The sequence below is a fragment of the Bactrocera tryoni genome, chromosome 5 (genome assembly GCF_016617805.1).
Source record: "Bactrocera tryoni isolate S06 chromosome 5, CSIRO_BtryS06_freeze2, whole genome shotgun sequence".
Lineage (NCBI taxonomy): Eukaryota > Metazoa > Arthropoda > Insecta > Diptera > Tephritidae > Bactrocera > Bactrocera tryoni.
Genome location: NC_052503.1, coordinates 31,406,475 through 31,430,646, shown reverse-complemented (window position 1 = coordinate 31,430,646; position 24,172 = coordinate 31,406,475). Strand labels below are relative to the sequence as shown.

General features: G+C 32.5%; 1 protein-coding gene across 1 annotated transcript in view; it reads left to right on the top strand.

The window, feature by feature from the left end:
- Positions 1-22,692, top strand: part of LOC120779133 (glucose transporter type 1-like) — a 145,561-nt gene extending 122,869 nt beyond the window's left edge. Inside the window, 6 exon segments of the mRNA XM_040111336.1 lie at positions 195-472; positions 534-656; positions 4,394-4,597; positions 6,306-6,445; positions 13,326-13,429; positions 18,792-22,692. Of these exon segments, the coding sequence (XP_039967270.1) occupies positions 195-472; positions 534-656; positions 4,394-4,597; positions 6,306-6,445; positions 13,326-13,429; positions 18,792-21,706 (3,764 nt within the window). The 3' untranslated portion in view covers positions 21,707-22,692.
- Positions 22,693-24,172: the final 1,480 nt, after the last annotated feature.

Genomic DNA, 24,172 nt, shown 5'->3' with positions numbered 1-24,172 from the left:
ATAAGAATTTTTATTTTACCTTGTCTTAAATAAGTGTATAAGGTGTGAGACTTTGCTAACAGCTTAAATGTATGCTGTGTTTTATAACGAGAACAATTGCCTACGTTTAAGGCGATACTAAATTCGACAAAGCTAATTTTTATCGTTGTTTTCTTGTCATCTCTCAAAATTATAAATATATAATTTTTTTACAGCGTTACGACGACTACGTGCCTCTAGTTCGGTTGAGGAAGACATCGAAGAGATGCGCGCCGAAGAACGCGCTCAACAATCCGAAAGCCACATCTCCACCATGGAGCTCATCTGTTCGCCCACACTGCGACCGCCATTGATTATCGGCATTGTTATGCAGCTGAGTCAGCAATTTAGCGGTATCAATGCGGTACTCTACTACTCGACATCGCTATTCATGAGCTCCGGCCTGACGGAGGAGAGCGCCAAATTCTCAACGATAGGCATCGGCGCCATAATGGTTTGCACGCACAACTTTTGATTGATTTTTTTTTGGTTATATTTATTCGAAATTTTTACAGTTACTAATGACGCTCGTCTCAATACCGTTAATGGATCGCACCGGTCGTCGAACACTCCATCTATACGGTTTAGGTGGCATGTTCATATTCTCGATATTCATAACGATTTCATTTTTAATTAAGGCAAGTAAACAAATGAGTTGGGCCAACATTCGGTACAATGAATGTTCGGCCCACTTACGGCGAAGGGCAAGTATTGAATTTAAAAAATTTAAAGAAACGTGCATTTACCGTTTGTCGTTAAGAGTCTATGTGGTTTGTATAGCATTTATTTTTTAGAAAAAATATAAAAATAATATCTATGGTCGTCTTATATTTAAAGAGCGCCGATTTAGTTGCTGAAAAATATTCTATGTTTATTTCGAAAAATATTTTGAAAAATAATTGTTCGATTAGCGGTAAATTTTACTGCATGCTAAAGGAATGCTTAGTAAAATGAAAATTACGAATTTTTAGTCCTTGATATTCAAAAATATTAAAAAAAAAATTAAAAATATTGAAAAAAAAAATTTATAAAAATTTAAAATTTGAAATATTTTAAAGAAATATTAGTAATTATATAATAAATCATATAACAATATTTATAATCAGTTTAGGCCGTTATGAACGTTATAATACCCAGCATATTTTATAGCATGAAATGTTATAAACTCGTTCTTAACTAAAAATAAATATAATAACAACAATAATATTAAAATTAAAATATGTCATTGAAACGCATGTGCACGCTTTGCAAATTCCATCTAATTTATTTAACTATTAAATAGCATTTCGCTTCAATTTAGTAATTCTGATTTCTCAAATACTTTCATAGCCTAAAATATATTTTTTGAGTTATCAACTTTTTCGTTTGCTTGCAATCCAAACACTCGTTGACTTTTCTCAGCTGTAGTTGTGTTCACGAAGTTATTTTGTTTCTATTTTAGCTTATCTGATAACATTGTTTTTGCATGCTTCAGTATTTGTGAGTTGTTTACACTATATTATGTTTTTAGGTTAAGTATTTGAATAAATGAGTTTAAAGTGTGACGGAAAATTCGAAACGGGTATTATGAAATTAATATCCAAAACAAATATTTGCACCGATATCAATAAACTGGAAGCTGGTGTATCGGGAGAAAACAGCTAAGTGCATAATAAGCACGGAATTTCATTTAACCATTAAATTTTTCAGCGATTCTCACCCACTTAAAATATTAGTGACACTGTTCCAAAAGTTCACAAAAATTAAAAACTTGTCATAACTGCGTTTTAAAGGTTGTGGAGCTATGATTTTATTCAAATAGTTGATATATAATACTCAACCACTTTATAAATAGCGGTTCATTTTATCCTCGAATTTCTACCCATAGAAATGCCGAAGCAATCGGGCGTTGTATTAATAATATTGAAGCATATAAAAAATGAGATGACAGCTTAAAAGAGCTTTTAAAGATTTACGTTTTTAAAATGCTGATGATAGCTTAAAAAAGCTTTTAAAGTTTTGAGCTTTTAAAGTTTGTTGAAAGTTGGTGATGTAGAGTTCTATTTGATCAAAGAGGATAGGAGAATGCGAATAATAGGTGGAACTGCGATAGATAGTTCCAGAATATGAGAAGTTGATAGAGTCGATAGCTTAATAAAGTTTTACAAGTTTTGAACTTCTAAAGTTGCTTAAAAGTTGAAGATGTAAGGTCTATTTAATGAAAGATAGCAGAAATATGCGAATAATCAGTGAAGCTGCGATAGGTAGTTCCAGAATATCAGAAAAAATGGGAAGATATGAGAGCCTAATAAAGCTTTAAACGCTTTTAAAGTTGCTTGAAAGTTGAAGATGTAAGGTTTATTAAATGAAAGAAAGTAAAATAGGAAGAGATGATAACTTTCAAAGCTTTGAGCTTTTGAAGTTGCTTGAAAGTTGGTGTTGTGTAATATTTGATGAAAGAAACGCGAAAAATGCTTATAATTGCTGAACACTCCAAGAGCTTTTTGCTGAAAATTTGAGTTTTTCTGAGTCAACTTTTTACAAGAGAGTCCAAACGTTTGTTATTTAAAAAAACCAGTTCTCAATGGTCAGAATTTGATTATTTAATTTATTGATTAAAGAAGTACCTTATGTCTCATAGACCTTTCACTTCCTCGCGAGATAGTATAATAGCGCTTTAGTGGAGTCGGAGTAAAAATTGGACGACAGGTGTGGCACCGCTCACTTTTAGATTAACACATATCTTGAGACTCAAGACTAAATAAAATCGGATGAAAACGTGGCTTAGACCCCATAAAACTAACAGACCTTATATACCTGAAGGTACTACGCTGGCTTTAATTCTTACAAGTTGCCAGAGTATGAAATCTACCAGAAGATAACTTTTTTTAAATGGCATGGATATAAAAACAAAATTAATTTTGTTAAAAAAAGTATAAAAATTTTAAATTCGAAAATTCACAGCGAAACTCATTTATTCAAATGTCTGTTCCCCTGCAAAATGAAAGAAATTCTCGACTTGGCAGGCTTTTTACCCTCAGCGATAAAAGCACACTCACAAGAAAATATTTTTTTTAATTAAATTTTTTTTAAATTTATTTCGGCTTCTTCAGTGCTTACTTTTTATTTTATGGCTTAAAAATTGCAACAAACATTTATTTTGCGCTGTAACTGCGTCCTAACTGCATTGCCGACCTCACTCACCTACAAGATTACTCGTTTTCAGTATGTATGTGACAAGGTTTACGGTTTACAGTTATACGCGCAAAATAAATAATTTCTGCTTATGAGTTATTATATTTTTAATTTCATTAATTTTAATTGAAATTAATCAAGCACTTGAATCAAAGCAATTCGGCAAGCAGTGCAAATCGAAATAAAAGACTTTAGACACGAACCCACGCAACAAAGCAAATTACAAAGCATTTATATGCACTGTTCCAAAAGCGCAAACACACAATCAAATTATTGAAAAAAAACTAACAAAATATTTTTAGTTCAGCAAATTACACACAAAACGCTAAACGCCACCACCAACAACAAAAAAACACAGAAAATGCATATATAGCAATATGTACATATGTATGTATGTAAAGCGAGAAATGCAAGCCAGAGTCATTTTGTAAATGTCAAAATTTCACTGAGTAGGATTTTAAGCAAACACAAGCTGAAGCAACGGTTAATTTAATATATATTTAAAAATTTTCAAAAAATATATGAACACTTTGTTAAAAGTCACACACAGCTGAAGCTTCACGAGCAGCAACAAACACTACATTAAAAGTCATTTTAACGAAATAATAATAATTTTATTAATAAATAAAGCAAATTAATAAAACAAACTTGAAAAAATTGTATAAAAATTAAAATTACCGATTAAAATTAAATAAAAATTTAAAGCTTTCAGATACCCAATTGTTTGTACAGAACTTGTTTAAGCTTTGAGCTTTTCAACTTTTAAAGCTTTCGCACGGAGCGCTGCTTATGAAAGCGTCCGTAGCAGTAGGGCCCCACAGAATGCAATGTAAAAAAAGTATTTTGTACAGAGAACCCTATCTTATGAGAAATATATAACTTGCAACAACTTTGTATGAAATTTCTGTAGGCTAACGGTATATTAGGCAAAGCGCCAATGTGTTGAAACTATTTTAAAATAGCTAACAATACCATTTCTAGACAAATACGCCATAGTCACTTTATTTACTTAATATATTTTATGTTTTATTTATTTGAAATTATATTTTACGAATATTTTATTCTCCTTGATTTGTTGAAATTACATTTGAAAAAACAAAACCTAAACAAAAGTAATGTAAAACGAAACAAGAAAAAGCCTACAAATCATCGAGAATCGGTAACTACACGTTTTGTATAGGAGTTTTTTGGTTATGTACAGGAAATGATCGATTGGATGTCGTATCTGTCGGTGGTGTCAACGCTCGGCTTTGTCGTCTTCTTCGCCGTGGGACCCGGCTCCATACCGTGGATGATCACGGCGGAATTGTTCTCGCAAGGCCCAAGACCCAGCGCGATGGCGATCGCTGTACTAGTCAATTGGATGGCGAACTTTGTTGTCGGCATTGGTTTCCCCAGTATGAAGGTAAATTAAAAGCACTTTTATTCTAAAACTAAATTATTATAAAAAATTATAAAAAAAATATACTTAACAAATAATTATTTAAAAATAAAAAATTATTATAAATATTTTAAATAAAATTAACAAATATTTATATAAAAATATAAAAAAAAATTTTCAAATATTATTAAAAAAAGATTTTTAACAAAAAAATATTTTTAACCAAACACACAAAAAAATTATTGCAAAACAGATATTAAAAAATACACTATAAACAATTAATAAAAAGCAACCAATTCATAAAAATATAAGAATTATTAAAAAAAAAATATTTTAAAAAGTATTAAAAGATGTTAAAAATGCTATTAAAAATTGTTAGGTCTGCATTTTCATCATAGAAAATACATTTTAGTAAATAAAAAAAATTAAATATAAAAAAAAAATATACTACAAAAAATTATTATAAAATAAATATCAAAAAAGGTTATAATAAATAAAACAAATATTAACAAAATAAATTTTTAAAGTTTTTTTGTAATATTTTTATATTTTTCTTTTAGAATTATTCTTTTTAATTGATAATCTTATAAATTAATAAAATTAAATTAAAATAAATAAAAATATTTTTATGAATTTTAATAATAATAATTTATTACAAAATCAATAGTTTTAATGACTTTTAATAATTTTTAAATATTTTTTATATTTTCTTTATAATTTTTAAATAATTTTTTTTAATTTAATAAATTATTTTTTTTTTATAAAAAATATATGTTTAATGTTTATTAAATTAATTTTTCTCCTATTTTTTGTAATACATTTTATAATTTTTTTTTTTTTTCTTTAAAATTATTGTTTTTATTTATGGAATTTATTTACAAATAATATTATTTTAAAAATATGATTAAAAGAAATTATAAAGTTTAAAAAGCAAATATAAGATATATAAAATAAAATTTAAAGTTAAAAAGTAAATTATAAAAAAAAAATACTATCAGAAATTATTATTAAAAAACTTCCGATAAAATATTTTAAAAAAATTATTATAAAATGCATCATATAAAATTTGTTTTAGAAAATATAAAATGAATATAATTAAAGAAATTATGAAAACTAAAAATTAAAAGAAATTTTATTTTAAACAACTTTGAAAATAAAAAAATAAATATAAATAAAATTTTCAGAAAAATATTTTCAAAAATTAAATATTATTTCAAACATATGATTAAATAAATTAAAAAATTTAAACTAAAAAAATTATATAAAATTTAAAATTAGAAAATATTTATAAAGAAAACTTTTGAAAATATTACGAAATTGTTATAAAAATGTTTATAAAAGTTCTTACAAAAGATATCACATAAAATAAATATGATTAAAGTAAACATAAAAATTAAAAATTAAAAAAAATGTTTTAAATAAAATTAAAAAAATAAAGAAAATTTTTTAAAAGAATATTACAAAAATTAAATATTATTAGAAAAATATGATTAAAAAAAATTTAAAACTTAAAAAAAAATATTATTTTATATTTAAAATTAAAAAATATTTTTAAAGAAAATATTTAAGAACGAATTTACCAAAATTGTTATAAAAAATACTTAAAAAAATATTATAAAGAATAAAAATATTTTTTTATAAACTCTTCCGATCTAAAAAAGTATAATTGTTTAATTTTAATTTCAAAAAACATACTTTTCTAAATCAAAATTTTTTAATCTCCCACCCACAGGCTGAATTGGAGAATTACACGTTCTTGCCATTTAGCGTCTTCTTAGCTATATTTTGGATATTCACCTACAAGAAGGTTCCTGAGACTAAGAATAAGACATTCGAGGAGATATGCGCGCTGTTCCGCCACGGAAATGGAAGGTATAAAAACCCATACATAAAATCTTTACTTACATATAAATATGTCTATATTTGAGCAAAATTTTTTTATAATTACGAGAAATTAATTGAAAATTGCCAAAAAAGACATACACTAATTCTCATCCAATCAGTCAAATTGCCAATTATAATTGCAATAATACTAACTCCATACCACAGATACTTATTTCTTGACAGTGCTTAAGAGTTACTTACTAAAAGATATATTGAAGTGTAAGAGGTTCTCATTTCATTAAATCAATTTGAAAATGTTGTTCTTAAACTTTACTTGTAAAATATGAATAATTTGAGTGTAAATAATTTGTTAACGTAAAAAGTGCATAAATAGATTTGATATTTTTTGGTTGACGATACACTTCTGTGAAGATTGTCGGTAGAGTGTCAATAAGGTTTCTAGACTCCTCATTATTCTTGCTATTGAAGTGTAGATAATTACGAATGAAGCGAAGAGTGTTATAGCCAAGCCGCACATCATTCTATAAGGAATCAAGCTTAATTCCGCTTAAAATTGATAGATAAATAAACATTTTACGCATTTTTGGCTTCTGGCTATTAATCTAATATTATATAATGAAGCCTGAACTATCAGTAGACCAAAAACTAAACCCCAGTTGGAAATTTCTACCACTCTCTAACTATGTACCTTATTAATACGAGATGGAGAAATGGCATATTTCTTTAATTTAAGCTAAAGATGGCTTTTTGCTGCTACGAGTATCCTCCCTTTAAATAGAATATCCGAAAGAGATTATCTCAGTATCATCGGTACTTGAGCAGTGGTCGGCAAGAGGAACTTAAGTTTTTGACTTTAAATTATCTAAAACATAAAATGTGATCCATATAACCAAAAAGCACATACATATACTCAAAAATAATTTCATGCGGGCGTCTCATCGGCAATGTAACCGAGTACCCATCTAGTAAACGACTTTTTTTCGATGTTTGGCTTCCATGAGGGCTTCTTATCAAAGACATGACCCAAGTAGTGCACCTTGTCATCCGGTGGATAAATAGAACCTCTCAAGGTAACGTAAGGCAAGGATTTTGGAACTTCTAGAAGATAAAACTAGCTCAGTTTTGTTTGGATAAATGGCTAATACATTCCTCTCTGATCACTATGGAACCATATTTAGATACCCTTAGGCTATCTCGTAAACGGTGTTGAGGAATTTTCCTTTTACCAAAAGAGTTGCATCGTATACCTAGGCAACCACCTGGTAGAACCGTTCCTCAAGTTCCTTCAAAAGGTCGTTCACCAAAAGGGAAAATTCGTCACCTTTCGGGGTGCCCTAATTCACTTTCCGAAGTGACAGTCACTTCATCACTATGCCACAGACGTTCTGTTGCAAAAGGGACAATAGAGGTTATGCTTCGACCTGAGGCTTGTTAAGAGCTCCAATAATCTCGAAGGCCCACTCGATAACGCAACGTAATATGTAGTATTTATATACAAGGGCTCCATCACTACTGAGTGGAAGACTGTGTCGATCGACCTGTAGGCATGCTAAGCACTTAATAGCCCGTTCCTTAGAATTCGACCCCTAATGTACAGGTCCATGAGTCTCTCTAGCGTTTACAATAGAAACGAGGGGAGTTTGAAAAGGGTATAGTCCTTAGCAATGACATGAGAGGTTTGACCAGCCTTCGAGATGAATGCCAATCTAACCTGCCACTAAGCCGACAGAATGTGACTTAATCTTACACAGTTCCCGGCAAATATTTTACCATAGAGCTTCGAACATATTTTAGACAAAAAACAATAGTGAGTTTAGAAAATTAATCAAAAGTCTTTGCAGAGGAGGCACTTTTCCTACCACAGTTAGATTTTTAGCACCACAACAGACCAGCTTTTATGAGCAGTAATAAGTAGATAAATAGAAAATCATCAATGAGGCTTTGCACTGCGTCCTATAGTCTATTGTGCCCTCTCCTATAGCACACATGGTCACAAAGTTCCGCACTCCGAACAATTCCAGGAGTTTGCTGGGCGCGACTGAGGTGATGTGATCCCTGTCCACGTAGATGGAACCTAGAGCCATGAGCCCGCTTCTACTTCTACAAATTGCTGGACAATCTAGAATCAGGAGTTCTGCAGTTCCATGTTCCATGTCGGAAAACGGGCAGTTTTAACAAGAGACTATACCCATATTGGACAAGTGCTTTCTGAGCCCTGTATAGAGCACGACAAGGAGACGGAATTTGTCTAGTGAGAGGTCGATCATGTCTCTAAAATTTAAAAGATTGTACCCTCTCAGTAGTAGATGGCGTGGTGCAGCCAGAACTAACAATTCGGCAGCATTATCTACAAGTTTTTGTATTCTTCTGTAATAGTCGCTAATGATTGGTATTTATGACAAAAATGTATATTTTCATCTTGAATTATGCTTAGATCAACTATAGTCCGTTTTGAACATATTCCAATCTAGTTTAAGAACTGAAAGAATCTCAACCGGTATTAGTTTCGCAACTAGCTGCCTTTTTATAGTCAAACTGTGAATATTTTTAAACTCTCTCAATGCCTAAAACTCAAGGGCTTTTCAATTTTGAATATGCCTTTTTACGAAAACAATTTATTTCACTTGTCGGCCAAGTCATATATGCCATGACATCTTCGGTTTTTTCGCTATAATTTCCTTTAGCCAACATTTGCACGATTTTTAAATTAATCTTAATTTAGGAATTAATTAATATTTTATAACCCTTCCGTTTTTTAAAAACTTAACTTAAATTGTTTTAAACAAATTTATATTAATTTCATAACGCATTTTCTTGTCATGTTGTCACTGAGAAATAAAATTTGAGATTTCTATTATTTTTTTACAAATTTAACCAAACAAACGTTAAACAAACAAACCAAAAATTAATTAATTATCGTTTACAACAAAAAAAAATTATAAAAAAATCAAAAAAACGCAAAAAAATTAAAATAAAATAACGTACGTTAACACACAGAAGGACATTCCGAGATAGTAGACTGTATGGGTAAGTTGCATGATAAACAACAACAAATTGAAAAAAATACAAAAACACAAACTTCTGTTCTCAATAAAACAATTTTTAGACGCAGCGAAATTTTGAAATTTAAAATAATTTCTATAAAAATAAAATATTAAAAAAAATCGCTTTAAAAACTACTAAAGACAATTTTTATTGAAAATCATTGCGAATTAGTCTGAGAATTTGTTAGCATACAGTTTATCTTTTCTCTTTAGCTTACTCTTTAAGTCTTCAACTTCCTTAACTGGCCATGCCTTTGCCGTAGTTAAACCACCGTTATTTGTAGTTTGTGTTTTGGATTATTCTCCATGAAACGCTTTAGTGAATTTAATACAATGATACATATTTACGAATCGTTTTCATTTTCGTTCTCTATATTGAGTATATACTTACTTAAATATGTATTGCCTTCCTTTAATATTTTTGACGATTTTGAATGCTTTGAATGCCTGCTTTCGTGTCACTCTCAACGTAAATCTATCATCAAACATTGAAAATTTAATGTACATACTCAACTATTTACATTTGCTCTTCTAAATTCCAAATTCTCAGTCATTCAGCTCGAAGTTTCATTAACGATGCGAAGTTAGAAGGCGAAAGTTTTGCTCATAAATTGTTGTTTCTTCATGCATTCTCATTTTCTACATACCCTCCAACTCGTACACTTACACTCACATACTTATTAGCTTGAATATTTTTGTCGGAAAGGGGTTGCCAACCGCCAAAAAAGAAACAAAAAAATATATACATATATTTCGCTTACACAATAATTTTATTCTACATTTTTTATTTAAAAAAAAAATTTTTTTTCTTTCTATTTTTTAATTACTTTTTTATTATTTATATACATATTTTTTTTCTTAATTTACTTTCCGTTGCATTCACGTCCTCTTCCGTAGCAATGATGAATCCCTGCACAGACAAAGCGATTCCACCGCCGATATTGAAATCTCCCCTCGCAATGCGGCTGCCGAGCACTCGAAACAACAGTGAACCACAAAAAAAACCTCCACTTTTATTACTTGATTTTTCATAATTATTTTTTTCCAAATATCCCATTTAATTTTGTATATATTTAAAGTACATACACACATATCCGTTTTTCTAAAACTGTATTTAGTTTGTATTAAGTCTTGTTGAAGATCACAATTAAAATTAACTTAAGGAAAACTCGTTTTTTATTTATATGTATTCTAAAAACAATGGCAAGGTAAATGAATTCTCAATTAAAATATAAACAACTTTAATTAGGAATTTAGTTCCAATTAAAATTAAATACACAATAATAATTAGGATTAAAAATAAAATTGAGTTACATAGAAAGAATAAACAAAATAAAATATAACTAAAATTAGAAACATAAAATCAATATCAAAATTAAATTCAAATTAAAAATTACATTAAAAATTAAAATAGAATTAAATTAACCAAATTGAATTTAAATTAGAATAAAACTAAAATTAATATTTAATTAAAACTTTAATCGATAATAAAAGAAATTTTAAAATTAAATTAAATTAATTTCAATTAAATTAAAGTTTAAATTAAGATTAAATTTAATTGTTGAATTTGAATTAAAATTAGCAGTTGAATTTGAGTTTTAATTCTAATAATTTAAATTTCAATTAAATTTCATTTTAAAATTAGTAATTAAACTAAAATTTAAAAACTAAAGTAAAACGATTAAAATTCAAATGAAAATTAAAATTCAAACTTAAACTGAAATTCAAATTTCAAATTTAGAAATAAACTTTAAATCAAAAATGTTAAAATTATATATGTATATAATTCCATTTAAATTAAAACTAAAGCTAAATTAAAATTAAAACTTACACTAATATTAAAATAGAAAGTAAAATTAAGTGTAGACATAAAGTAAAAACTAAAACAAAATTTACTCTTAAAATTAATGTAATTAAAAAAAATTAAAACTAAAAAACATATTAAAAAGTTTAAATTAAAAATAATATTAATTTTACAACAAATATAATTAAAATTCAAAACAAAATTAAAATCACACTCAAATTCAAAATTAAAAATAAAATTAAGATTAAATAAATTTTATATAAAATCAAATAATTAATAAATAAGATAATAACTAATTCAATTTTAACTTTTTATTTAAAATTAGTTATAATTATAATTACAAAAATTAATATTAAATTAAAAAAATTCTAACTCAAACCCAAATTCAAAATTAAACTTACTATTTAATACAAAACCGAATTTAAAAATAAAAAAAATTAATTAAAAATTAATTATAACTAAAGTTAATGATAATTCGAATTAATTAAAACATAAAATTAACTAAAATAAAATATAAACAAGAAGTTAAAAATAAAATTGGTTATATTTAAATTTAAATAAAAAGTCATAATTAAAATTAATTTCAATTTAACTTAAATATATGTTTAATCAAAATTATTTTTAAAATTAAAATAAATCAAAATTAATTATTTTAACTCTAATTCAAAGCCAAATTCAAAACTAAATTTACTTTAATACAAATTCGAATTTAAAAATATTGAAAAATAAAATTAGTTATAATTAAAATTTAAATTAAAGATCGGAAAAATAAAATTAATTGTAATTAAATTTAAATAAAAAGTTAAAAATAAAATTAATTATAATTAAATTTAGATAAAAAGTTAAAATTAATTATAATTAAATTTAGATAAAAGTTAAAATTAATTATAATTAAATTTAAACAAAGAATCAAAATAATTCCTATAATTAAAATAAATTAAAACTAAAAATTTCTAACTTAAACTTAAACCAAAATTCAGAATTGAATTTAATATTTACTACAAATACGAATTTAAAAATATAAAAAATTAAATAAAATTTAGCAAATAATTGTAATAAAAATTAGTTAAAAAAATAAAATTAACTGTAACTAACTGAAATAGAGAGTTAATAATAAAAATAAAACTAATTGTAATAAAATTTAGATAAAAAGTCGAAATTAAAATTAATTACAATTCAAATTAAATAAAAAATTATAATTATAATTTAAGTAAATTTATATAAAATTAATTTTGAGGCTTAAATTTCAATTTAAATTCATTTTTTAATATTTTAAATTTAACTTGGTATAATTAAAAGTAAGTTAATAGTATTAAATTTAATTAAATTGACGTCGAATTTAACGCAACACTGAACTAAGTTACAGTTGAAATGAAAAATAAATTTACAATAATTTACATTTCAATTACAGTAAGTTTTAATACAAAAAATTAAAATTAAAAACTATAACAAAACTAAAATTAATAAAAATCAAATAAAACCGTAAATTCAAAATTAAAGAAATTAATCTAATTTTATTTCAAAACTTTAGAAATAGCAATTTATCAAACTAACATAAATCAAAAATTATATTTTTTGCATTTTCGTCTCACAAATTTTGTTTTCTTAAAAACTCTTTTTTTTTGAGGTTATGTTCAAAAGCTTTTGATTTCATTTTTAATTAAACTCAATTTCTCTAACGCATTCTCTTGCATAACGGTTTTATAAAATGAATGAGAGACCTCTTAAAAGCCACTGAGAGATAAAAAACCACCGCAGATTCCACAATTGCTCAGGTATACAATAAAAAATTTGCGCCAAACACTAGACAAATTTACAACAAAATACAAAGTCAAACCAAACAAAGAGAAACACAGAGTAAATTCATACAGCAACACAAACTAACAGTGAAGCAAAGGTACTCCCTCTATAAGCACACTAGTCACACTGATGAACCAAAAAACAAAAACAAAATACAAAACATGAAAAAGCAATAACAATTGAAATTTTACAAAATTTAGAAATTTAAAAAGAAAATCCTATACACTTAAAACATAATCGTAGAGTGTGCGAATTTCAGGAGTATGCTAAACTGCACAAATAGCTTGGAGCCACAAAGTATGAATTCTGGCATCGAACATGCCGCATTGATGGTATCTGAGGAAAAGACCCAACATGACTCACGTAAGAATCAAACAATAAATTTTCTAAAATTTCACCAAATTTGTTGGTTTCGTTTTTTTACCGTATTGTTTGTCGTTTTGTGTTCGTGTACACAGTAATCAACTTACCAAATAAACAAAGATTCACTACAATATTGTATAACCACATATACTTAAGAAAAATTAACAAATTTCTACTTACATATATTCGTACTTATATATATAGAGATATGTATATTCGTTATACTAAAAACAAAAAAAAAGCATAAGTAAAAACAAATGTGTTGTTGTGCAGAATGTATTCGTAAAGATGTAAACGTGTCATGTGTGCAATTAACTACTAACAAAAATTAACAAATTAATTATTTTATTATTACTTTATTTTCGTGCAACGTGTGAAGCCTACACAAATTCATTACTAACAATTTGCCACACCATTCATTCGCTCATACATAGTGCTATAGTCATCATTACTAATCAATCACGAACGCTTCCGATATTCATTAAATTAGTTGCTTATATGCATATATATATGTACTTATTACTCTGAGTTTTTACTAGTAATCATTATCATAACTTCTATATGTCATTGTATTGTATTTATTGTTAAAAAAAAAAATTCAATTGCTCATTTTTTAATTCGTCTTAATTTTTGGAAAGAAAATTCAGTGAGAAAAAAATTAATTGCTAAACTATATTGTGAAAGAGAGAGCTGTTTATAAGTGTAAGAGATCATACAACCAGCTTAACCCACCAATAATGCATAATCTGTGCTCGATTCGCCAAAACTTTGAGAGTATTTGAATATTGAGCGACTTAAGTATCAAAATGTTCTGTTTATAGCTGAAGAGGTTAGAAAATAATGCTAGTATATATGTATTATGTCGTAGTTACCAATATTATATTTCTTCTTTATTGGCGTAGACACCGCTTACGCAATTATAGCCGAGTTTACAACAGTGCGCCAGTCGCTCTTCTTTTCGTTGTTTGACGCCAATTGGAGACACCAAGTGCAGCCAAGTCCTTCTCCACCTGATCTCTCCAATGGAGAGAAGGTCTTCCTCGAATATGTCGAATACTCTCAGAGCTGGAGTGTTTTTATTCATTCGGAGGACATGATCTAGCCAGCGAAGCCGCAGTCTCTTAAAGCTTTAAAATCGACCAAGAGGTGATGTGTGTCGATCCTCTCTTCACGGGTATTTTCCAAGATTTGGCGCTTGGTGAATATTTGGTCAGTTGTTGATTTACCAGGCCTAACACTACACTGATAAGGTCCAATCAGTTTGTCTACGGTGAGCTTTTATCTTTCACACAGTACGCTCGATAGAACCTTATATGCGATGTTGAGGAGGCTTACCCTAAGATAGTTTGCGCAGATTGTGGGGTCTTCCTTTTTTTCGATTGGACAGAGCACTCTTAAATTCCACTCGTCGGGCATGCTTTCGTCCGACCATATCTTACAAAGAAGCTGATGCATGCTTCTTGTCAGTTCTTCGCCGCGGTGTTGAACAGCTCGGCCGGCAATACAATGACCCCCGCCGCTTTGTTGTTCTTCTGCCGGGTAATTGTAAAGACCGATCAAAAATTGATTTAGGCGACCAATGTCAGTTTCGGCTATGTCTCCTGATTCGCCAACGTTGTAACCGTCGAAATATTTCAACCTTATTCTTACAAAGGCTGGACAATGGAGGATAAAGTGCCACCTCTCCTTCTTCCACACAACTGTGAAGGTCAATGTTAAACTCATACTAAAATATCTAAATTTTCGCATGGTAACTGGAGATATGATGTGGTTGCGCATGATATGATGTCGAATATGTAAATCTAGTGAATCGCACTCCAAAATTGAGCCGAAACTAAATTTCGCTAGAGGCACTGAAGTCCATCTCAGCCAAGTCTCATAATAAATGTATGGAAAATTGCATTGCCATGTTCGTATTGATTCTAAAGCTCCCTATTTTGAGGGCGATAATAAAGGTTTGAAATAAAACTCTTGAAAATGTTTTATTTTTATCAGACCATATCAAATTTGATCAGATGATATAGAGCAACAATCGGTGAAAAGAAAAAATAATGACAAGAATTATTCAAAAATATTTTTACTTTTTCTAAATTCTGGAAAACTTCTGTCATTTGATTTTTTTTCGTTGCCCCTTAGGCTACTTATAGGCAATGTCATATTGAAAAGAATTTGCCGGAGGGAATAGAGAAGCAAACCATACTAACTTTGAGCTGCAATTCACTGGATTTAATTACAATATACATATATTAATTTTTGGGGATTGTTGGTCGCTTTCAACTAACTTTACTCATCGAATTTTCTTTGTCTTTATTTTATTATTATTTTTTATTTATTTTATTCATTTTTACCAATAAAAAAATGTCTGTAGTCTTATGTCTTGTGTTATGTTTTGTAGAAAAAAGTAGTCTTCCGTTGTGTCATTAATTATTATGAATTAAAAGTAAATATCGACTAATTATTCTTCATATTTTTCAAACAATTCGGCATTACTACTTGATTTACGGTAAAATATTAAATGCATGATATCACAAACTTACTGGGTTATACTATTGGATCAAATCAAATATATATTAAAATATTATAAAAACAACAAATGTATCTGCGCAAAACAACGCTCCAATCTGACGTCACAAATTGTATTGCAATCAAAAACACAAAATCAAAAAATCGCACATTTTCATCAATAAAAACACCTATGAAATTGTATTCACCACAAACTAAAATCGGAACTCTATGAATATTGTATGGGCTACATACTACCAAAAACAAAAATAAATTAATAAAAATGTGCGAAAATATTCGAAAAATAATTTTAAAAAACTTGAAACACACTACACACAATGAAATTATTTCCCACTCCAAACTGCAATTTGAAAATTTCCAACGAACCATTTATAAAAAAATACAAATATCTAACTAAGAAGTGTTTGGAACCACCTCGTTCTCATTAACGGTTGAAGGTATGGGTCCATATCCGCTAAGCGATAGCACAAATCTTCTGGGTCCGACAACGAGTCTGGCCGGCAGTACAACCTGTTACACCAACTATGGCACGAACATACACACGCCCGTGCCGGTGCGCAAGTGCCACTACGAGTATGATGCGTACGATCGCGACAGCTTTCGACGACATTCGGCGCACGGCAGGATGTCAGGTAGCGTTCAGTTGCAGTTGCCGTACTTTCACGTTCACAACAATTACAAAAGCTCACTGCAAAATCAATATGAAAAAAATAAACAGAAGAAAATTTTTGTATAACAAAGAGACACCAGCAGCCGCAGCAGACTAATGCACACAAAAGCACACACACACACATACATACACGTACACTCACGCATTCGCATACAGTACCTCGCTAAGTTAGTGGAAACAGTGAAAATATCCTATATACACGCACCCTATCAGAGTGTAAAAAATCGAATTTTATGAATTTGTGTTTTGCTTTCATAAGGCTCATATACTACATATATGTATAATGGAAAAAAATAGCTTAACTCAGCTTTTGAAACTTTTGAGTACAACAATTTATTACAAGCGTTTTCTATCTAAACCTAATTCGTATAGACTTGAGCAAGCAGTTTCTTAAAGCTCTGCTATCGGCCTACTTCCCAAGCACAGCATTTCAACTAAAGAAACCCAGCTTACATCCTAACTCAACTTACGCCAATTTATATGTTTTATGTAAAACTATCATCTTTGGTTGCACCGAAGCTATAATACCCTTCACATCATAGAAAGGAATTTCATGAAGATATCTCGTCATAAGAAAACTGTTATGATGTTTTCGTTTTTTCTTGATTCTGATAGTTAATTTTGTACTGCAGCTATATAATACTCTGTTAAGGATATAAATATACATATTTTTATGAAATCCACCCAACCTGACACAAAGTCTTTCTCTGTATCAAAAAGCTAGCTAATACATTTTAAGGGTTAATGTGGGTTTCCTCGGGTAATAAACAGTATTTTTTCAATAATTTCTATCTCGTAGAAAAAATTAAATATATCACTAGATTTTTCAATTGTTACAAACATACACAATTTGGCAAAAGAATTCAGAATTTTTTGGAAAAAAAAAATATTTTAAACTCGGCCATTGAGACGCCATTGAGACGCTCGCGTTGGCAGGATAACTCCTTACAGAATAATCTAAAGTGAAAAAAAAAAACTTTTTGAGTTCAACCCTTAACTTAAATCTTGGACGAAAGAAAAAAACTGAAAATTGGATTTTTGGCAGACAAAAAAAAAACAAATTCAAATAGTTCAAATAGTTGTAATCGAAAAAAATCCTTCGTCCAAGTCCTTAAGAATTGTATCTCAAAGACCTGTGTAAAATTTCATGAAGATCGGTTTAGTAATTCTTGAGAAATTTTACAACCAACTTCAAAAACACTTAGCCTAGCTAGCCTCAGGCGCACAAGTTCTCAAGGCTGTATCTCCGAAACTATTACTCAGATCAACTTGAAATTTTAAGAAAATACTTTAGAAATGCTGCAGAATTGAATAAAACAATAAATAAAATTGCTTTTTTGGAACCCGTAAGCCCATGTAACCTCTTAAGTTTCAAACGTATTTAATATTAATATCATCAGAACCAAAACAGGTCAGTAATATTTTAGGGAGAACTACTCTTTCTGCTTGGATCATTGCTTCGCCGAGCCTACCCCGGGCGGTTGCTTTTCCATTATTGGAGATACAATTCCGGAGTACAACTTTCTTCAAGTAGGTAAAGATTCAACAGATTTCCATTAGATTCAAAGCGTTTTATCGATACCTGGGTGTTCCATATCCGAATCTAAGTTCAAGAAAAATAACCATATAACCATAAAAATTCGATACATAAAAATAATGAATTCTATGTTTTACTTTCACCTCCTTCACTGCCATGCATATACCGTCCATTCATCAAAAATAGGTAGTCATTATATCACTTTCATTATATAATTCGATCAATATGATATAACCAGATCTTACATATGTTATAGAGTATATGCATGACATTCAATATAATATGGTTTTCATCGCTCAGTGCCCCCATATAGTATTAGCAGATATCGCATGTGATTTTTCTAGCATGATATTTCAAACTTGCATGCAACTTCTTAGTTCTAAGACAGAATAAATGTTATTTATAAGTGCTTGACAGAAGAGGACACACACACAATGCTTTCTAGCTAAAGGCACACGCACACAAAGTTACTTCGAAAGCCCAATGAATTATTCGAAGACGCTTTGCGCCACATTTCTATACACAGGCACACATACACACTTATTTCCACGCACAGTATTTTTATGCTTTCCGTTCATTGGTTCATATAGATTTTGATGTATTTTTCAATTTCGTTTATGCAACATATGCAGCTGCATCCGAGCGTTGTTTAGAAGGCGGCCGAAATACACTCCAGGGCCGGAGCGGTGCCTCTGCGCCCCATCACCATCGTCAGCAAATACCTGTCTGCCCGAACAGCGGGCCTTGACTGAGGAACGCCTCACCTCCTGAAACTGCCAGTGTACATTCAACGAATGCTGAACAACACCAATACCCACATCAACAACAACAACAACAACACCCAACACAATCGAAAACATCACGCCAACAGCAACAACAACAACAGCAGCAACAGTCACAGCAACATCATCACGTACATTGTAGCTATGATAAGGATATTGTATGTGACGACACGCAAGCGCACCTGCAGCAATTGCAACAGCAACAGCAGCAACAACAACAGCACGGCGATCAGCCATATATGCACCAGCCAACTCACTGTCACAGCCACATTGCTTACGCGGAACCGCTTCAACAATCCACCACCACACCGACGCCACACCGCCACCAAGCGCAACGCAAGCACAGCCACAGTCCACACCATAGTCGCCATACATCGCCACACAGTCATCACTCGCACAGCCAGCACTCATCACCGCATCAGTCGCATCATCACATGCACGAAACCGATTCGCTGCCGCGTTCATCCCTAACGCATCCACCACGTCCTCACGCAGGCAATGCGCCAACCTCATCCACGCATCATCCACATCAGCATCATCAGCATAATCATCGGCGCCGACGTTCGCGTCACAGTCATCAACAGAATGGAAATGGTACAGGTAATGGTAATGCAGGAGGCGGAGGCGGCAGCGGTAACTCAAGCTTACATGGTCCACATGGACATAGCCAGCATAGCGAACCGCGTTCCTCAAATCGGCATCACAGCCACACACATGGCAGCAGCTGCACACGACGTCATCGCTCAGCCACAGATATTTCCAGCACCTCGCTGAACACGTGCCATGATCCAACCTGTGTGGATCGTGAGGTGCAAGAGATCTTGGTGCGCAAGACCTGTTGCAACTCTTCGCGCACTGAGCTCGCGCAATATTTCGCAGAGGACCTGTATGGTTCCACACGTCGCCCTTCGTCGTGTTGCACGTCTTCGGATTATTGCTATCAGACCGATTCGACTAGTCTGTATGGCTCACGTTCATCGCTCAGTCGCAATAACTCCATTAAGTCGGCATCGGTTGCGTTGCGTAAACGTCGTTTGCACCAGCGACAACCCAGTTACACATCGATTTCATTGCGTGGCTTAAACGCTGGCCGTCCAAGCAGTCAGCCCGGCTCACTAACTTCCGTTTTCGATCGTGCCAAACAGATGGGTATCGATGCCGCCGATTTGGACAAACGCGGTAGTGGCGGCAAAATTGTGGTTTCGCCGTCAAAGGTGACCATCGAACGACAAACATCAAAGGATGCGCTGAGCAATGATCTGCCCGAATATGCGTGCTCGCCGTCACCAATACGTTGGAGCTTCCTGGCCGATGGTAAGTCACCTACCGAATTCGAACGCGCAGTGAGCGAGCTGGACACCAAAGATCCGTGGACTTCGGCGGATGAGCAAACGCGTATGCCACGCGAACCGAAGCCAACTAAGTGTGAGCACCGCAGTGAACATCGCAGTGAGCATCGTTCGTACACCATGCAGCACAGCAGCCGCAAGCACACGCACGATGAGCGCCCAAGCACTTCGGCAGCAGCGGCGGCGCGCAAATGTCGCGAAAGCCCATTGAACTGTGATTTTGAGGAGACATCAACCACAGTGCTTTTCCATCAGGAGGCAGACTCCTACAATAACTGTTGCAATAACTACATCCAATGTAACACCTACCTCGATCAAGATCTGCAGATCACCAGCGAAGACATACATCAATATCTCTCGAAGGGCAATCAACAGTCCAACGATGTGTTGAACAATTCTAAAAATTATCCATTCCAACCAAGCAATGCCTTGGAATTCCAGTATAAAAACAATTTCGCCAACAATAATACCGGTGCTGCCTCCTCGGAGGGTGGTGACAGCGTACGCGGTTACGAATTCTGTTTTCGACGCAACTCCAGCAAAGAGACAAATCTAAATCAGAATTCAAACGTTGCTGCTGGCACAGCCATTGGCGAGTCTGAGGGCGCCACAGCCTGTGCCGCGTCCTCATGCAGCAGCACACCGCTCTCACCAACCAACATCAACCTCTCGTCTAGCACGAATAATATTAATATCGTCTTCGGCAACTACACCGAACGCAACGCCAACGAAGTCAAGTTCATTAACACCACACGCGGCGGTGATACAGTTGCGGTCTCAAGCGAGGCGCATCACAGCGGGTACTTGCCATACACCTACCCAAGCTACGACTACACAAACATGTCGGCAAACTCACAGTTTGACAAGCCGCTAGGCATTGGTGAGCTACCCAAAGACTTCACTAGCACTGCCGGCAGTGCTGCTGCTGCCGAGGAGGAAGGCGCAATTGGTGGTTGCTCCAGCGCCACTTGTGGCTCGCCAACGATCACCGCCACAAGCGATGATCATCACTCATCCCTACTGCAATCGCCTGTACCGACTGGTGTCTCTTTCGAATCATTCGATGCTGCTTCCGATCACAATTTGATATCGTGTCGTGGCAGCTGCCAATTTTCACCAACACCACGTTCACCACTATCGCCTGCATCGCCAGCCTCTTCACCATGTTTGTCGGCCTCCATCAATCCGGCTGCCGCTTCCTATGTGAACGCACATCATCCATATTTTCATTATCAGGCGCATGGCGCCGATCAACAGCACTCACCCAACAGCGGTGCACATCATCATTATCACAATCACCAGCAATATCATCATCATCAACATCAGCATTTCACCGAAAGCTTTAAGATCAGCAATGCTTTCAAAAAGGTGCGCAAGCGTGCACGCAAATATACCGATTTCCTGCGCAAGAAGTGAGCTAGCCGATCGAACGACCCAACGATCGATGTGCGCTGAGCAGTTTTCGTAGACAGCAAACGTGCATCGATCGTTTGTCAGCACACATCCAACAACACACTTGGATCGTTTGAACGACGCTTTGCTAGCGCGAAGTAATTGTAAAAGTTTGCTATGTGTATACGTGTCTCTATTTTGTGCAGATTCTCCCTACTTCGGCAAACGGTATGTGGTCGTGGCGCTCAACCGACGCGCCTTTAGTTTGGACGAGGCTGGCAATTGAAGTCGCGGCAGCTGTAGCACGAAGTGTAATGGAGCTTTCGACGAGCTTTCACTTACTTTTGTGCTGATTTTCAAACTGAGCGCGTACTACAGTTATGTGCTAAGAGTTCTGGATTCATTGACTCCCAAGTGGCGGTTGGCATAAACATAAAGCGTAACTGTGCGGCCAACAAGCTTTCATTTTATTTCATACTGATTTTGAAAGTGTTCCTGCTCTACCGTTATGTGATCTAGTTCCAGATCTAACGACTTCCAGCACGTTTTATGGCTACAGTTGGCGCTCGGGCGACCTATCTTCACTCATCCATGGCATGTATTTGAACTTAAGCAATCAATTAGCGTTCCTTGGTGTTACACAATCAAGCTTGATCTTCGCAATCAAGCAGCAGGCGTCAAGCGTATGGCGTGCGGTGAGCGGCTGACATTCGAAATACAAAAACAAACCTACATACATACATACATACATATGTCAATATGTATTTTGTATCAATCTTGAAAAGCAATAAAGCGCAGTAAGCTGTAGATAAGTATTGAAAAATAGAAAAAGAAGAATAAGAAGAAGCAGAAGAGTGTCTACTAATGTACACAATACTTGGGTAGGTGCGGCGTGTTATCCCGTTATTTGAATTGAGTGTAAGGACCTAGAAGCATAAGCAGACGTAAATTATTTACTTTGTTCACTGCCAAACAAAACAAAATCTAACTGTAAAACAGAAAACCAAAAACTAAATATGCGAATGTATGCAAAAACAATAGAAGTTGAGTAATATATGTATATGTATAAGAAATGCAAAAGTGTGGCAACACCACCCAATTAAATGCCAAATTCCGTATGCACAAACCAAAAAACCAAATAGTGAGCTGCAAAGTGCTGTGTGAGTTGTTGGGGGCGTGGCTGCGCACGCTCTTTTCTACTGTACACAAACACACATACATACACAGAAAGACATAAAATAACGGTAAACACACATTAAAGCTTGCAAATAGTTGCCCGGAACACGAGATCAGCAGGCGTGCAGTGCGCAAGATCGACGCCGACGACTGCTTGACGAAAAGCAACTAAAATTAAAACTAAAAAATAAAAAAATAAAAAATAAGCAGTTATACTTTAATAATTAAAAAAACAAAAACAAAGCTAAAAAACACTCGAGCATATATGTAAAAGCAAAACAAAAAAAAAGTAAATGCGAAATTGTGACACAACGACTATTTTAATTAAAAATAATTAAATTAATTAAGGCAAGCAAAAGAAATAGGTGATTATTGTGAGAACCCTTAGCGTAAGGTATGCATCAAATGAATTTGTATTAGTCAATAAAATACAAAAACAAAAATTATAATAATATGCATAAAAATACTTGGCATTCATGGCATAGGAACTCGTACTTTCCAATTATATTCGAAAAAAAGCAAGCAAGAAACAAAAATTAAATAAATCACATAGTAAAGATGCTGTACAGTTAATTTACAAAAACAACAGCAAGCAAAAAAAAACGTAAAGTCCCTAAAACAAGCAGCATTGCAGTTCTCATAAGGCTAAGTTAAAGCGCACATTGATTTTAAACTGTTCGACGAAGCAAAAAACGAAAACCTAAAAGCCCCAAAACCCCAAAACCCCACACACACACACACTAGAAATAACTAAGCTTTCACTCATACGTACACGCATGCACCAATACATTGGCTACGAATATAAGACATATTCTTCAGAAAACAAAATTTAATTTTTTTCAAATTTCATATCGTTGTTGCGCTGGTATTTTATTACGCATAACTGTAATTTGAGCATCTAAAAGAACTGCAGTTGTTCGATCTTTAATAGAAAGCTTTGTCCTTTACCTTTTCCATGGTGCCGCGTCTCATTATCAATATTACTCGTCCGACTACGCGACAAAACTCCGCTCTTTTTTTTAACAATTGCAAGTATCTCTCAGCGATAGATGTTCGTGAGCAGGGGACAGCGCTAAAATATGCAAGTCTCCAGACAGAACATTTACTTTGATTAATTATAAGAATGCATCGTTCAATGACATGATCGTGATGTTAAGAACACGCCGAGAGCATTTCGTAAATGAGAGAGAGCATAGTATGAGTTTTCAACTCTCAGTAAGCATGCTGAGAGTAAAATATTAAGCAAGATCTTCTGTTGCCTAGTTATGTTTTATCAATCTAAATCTTCAAATAAGTCTACTAATACCACGAAAG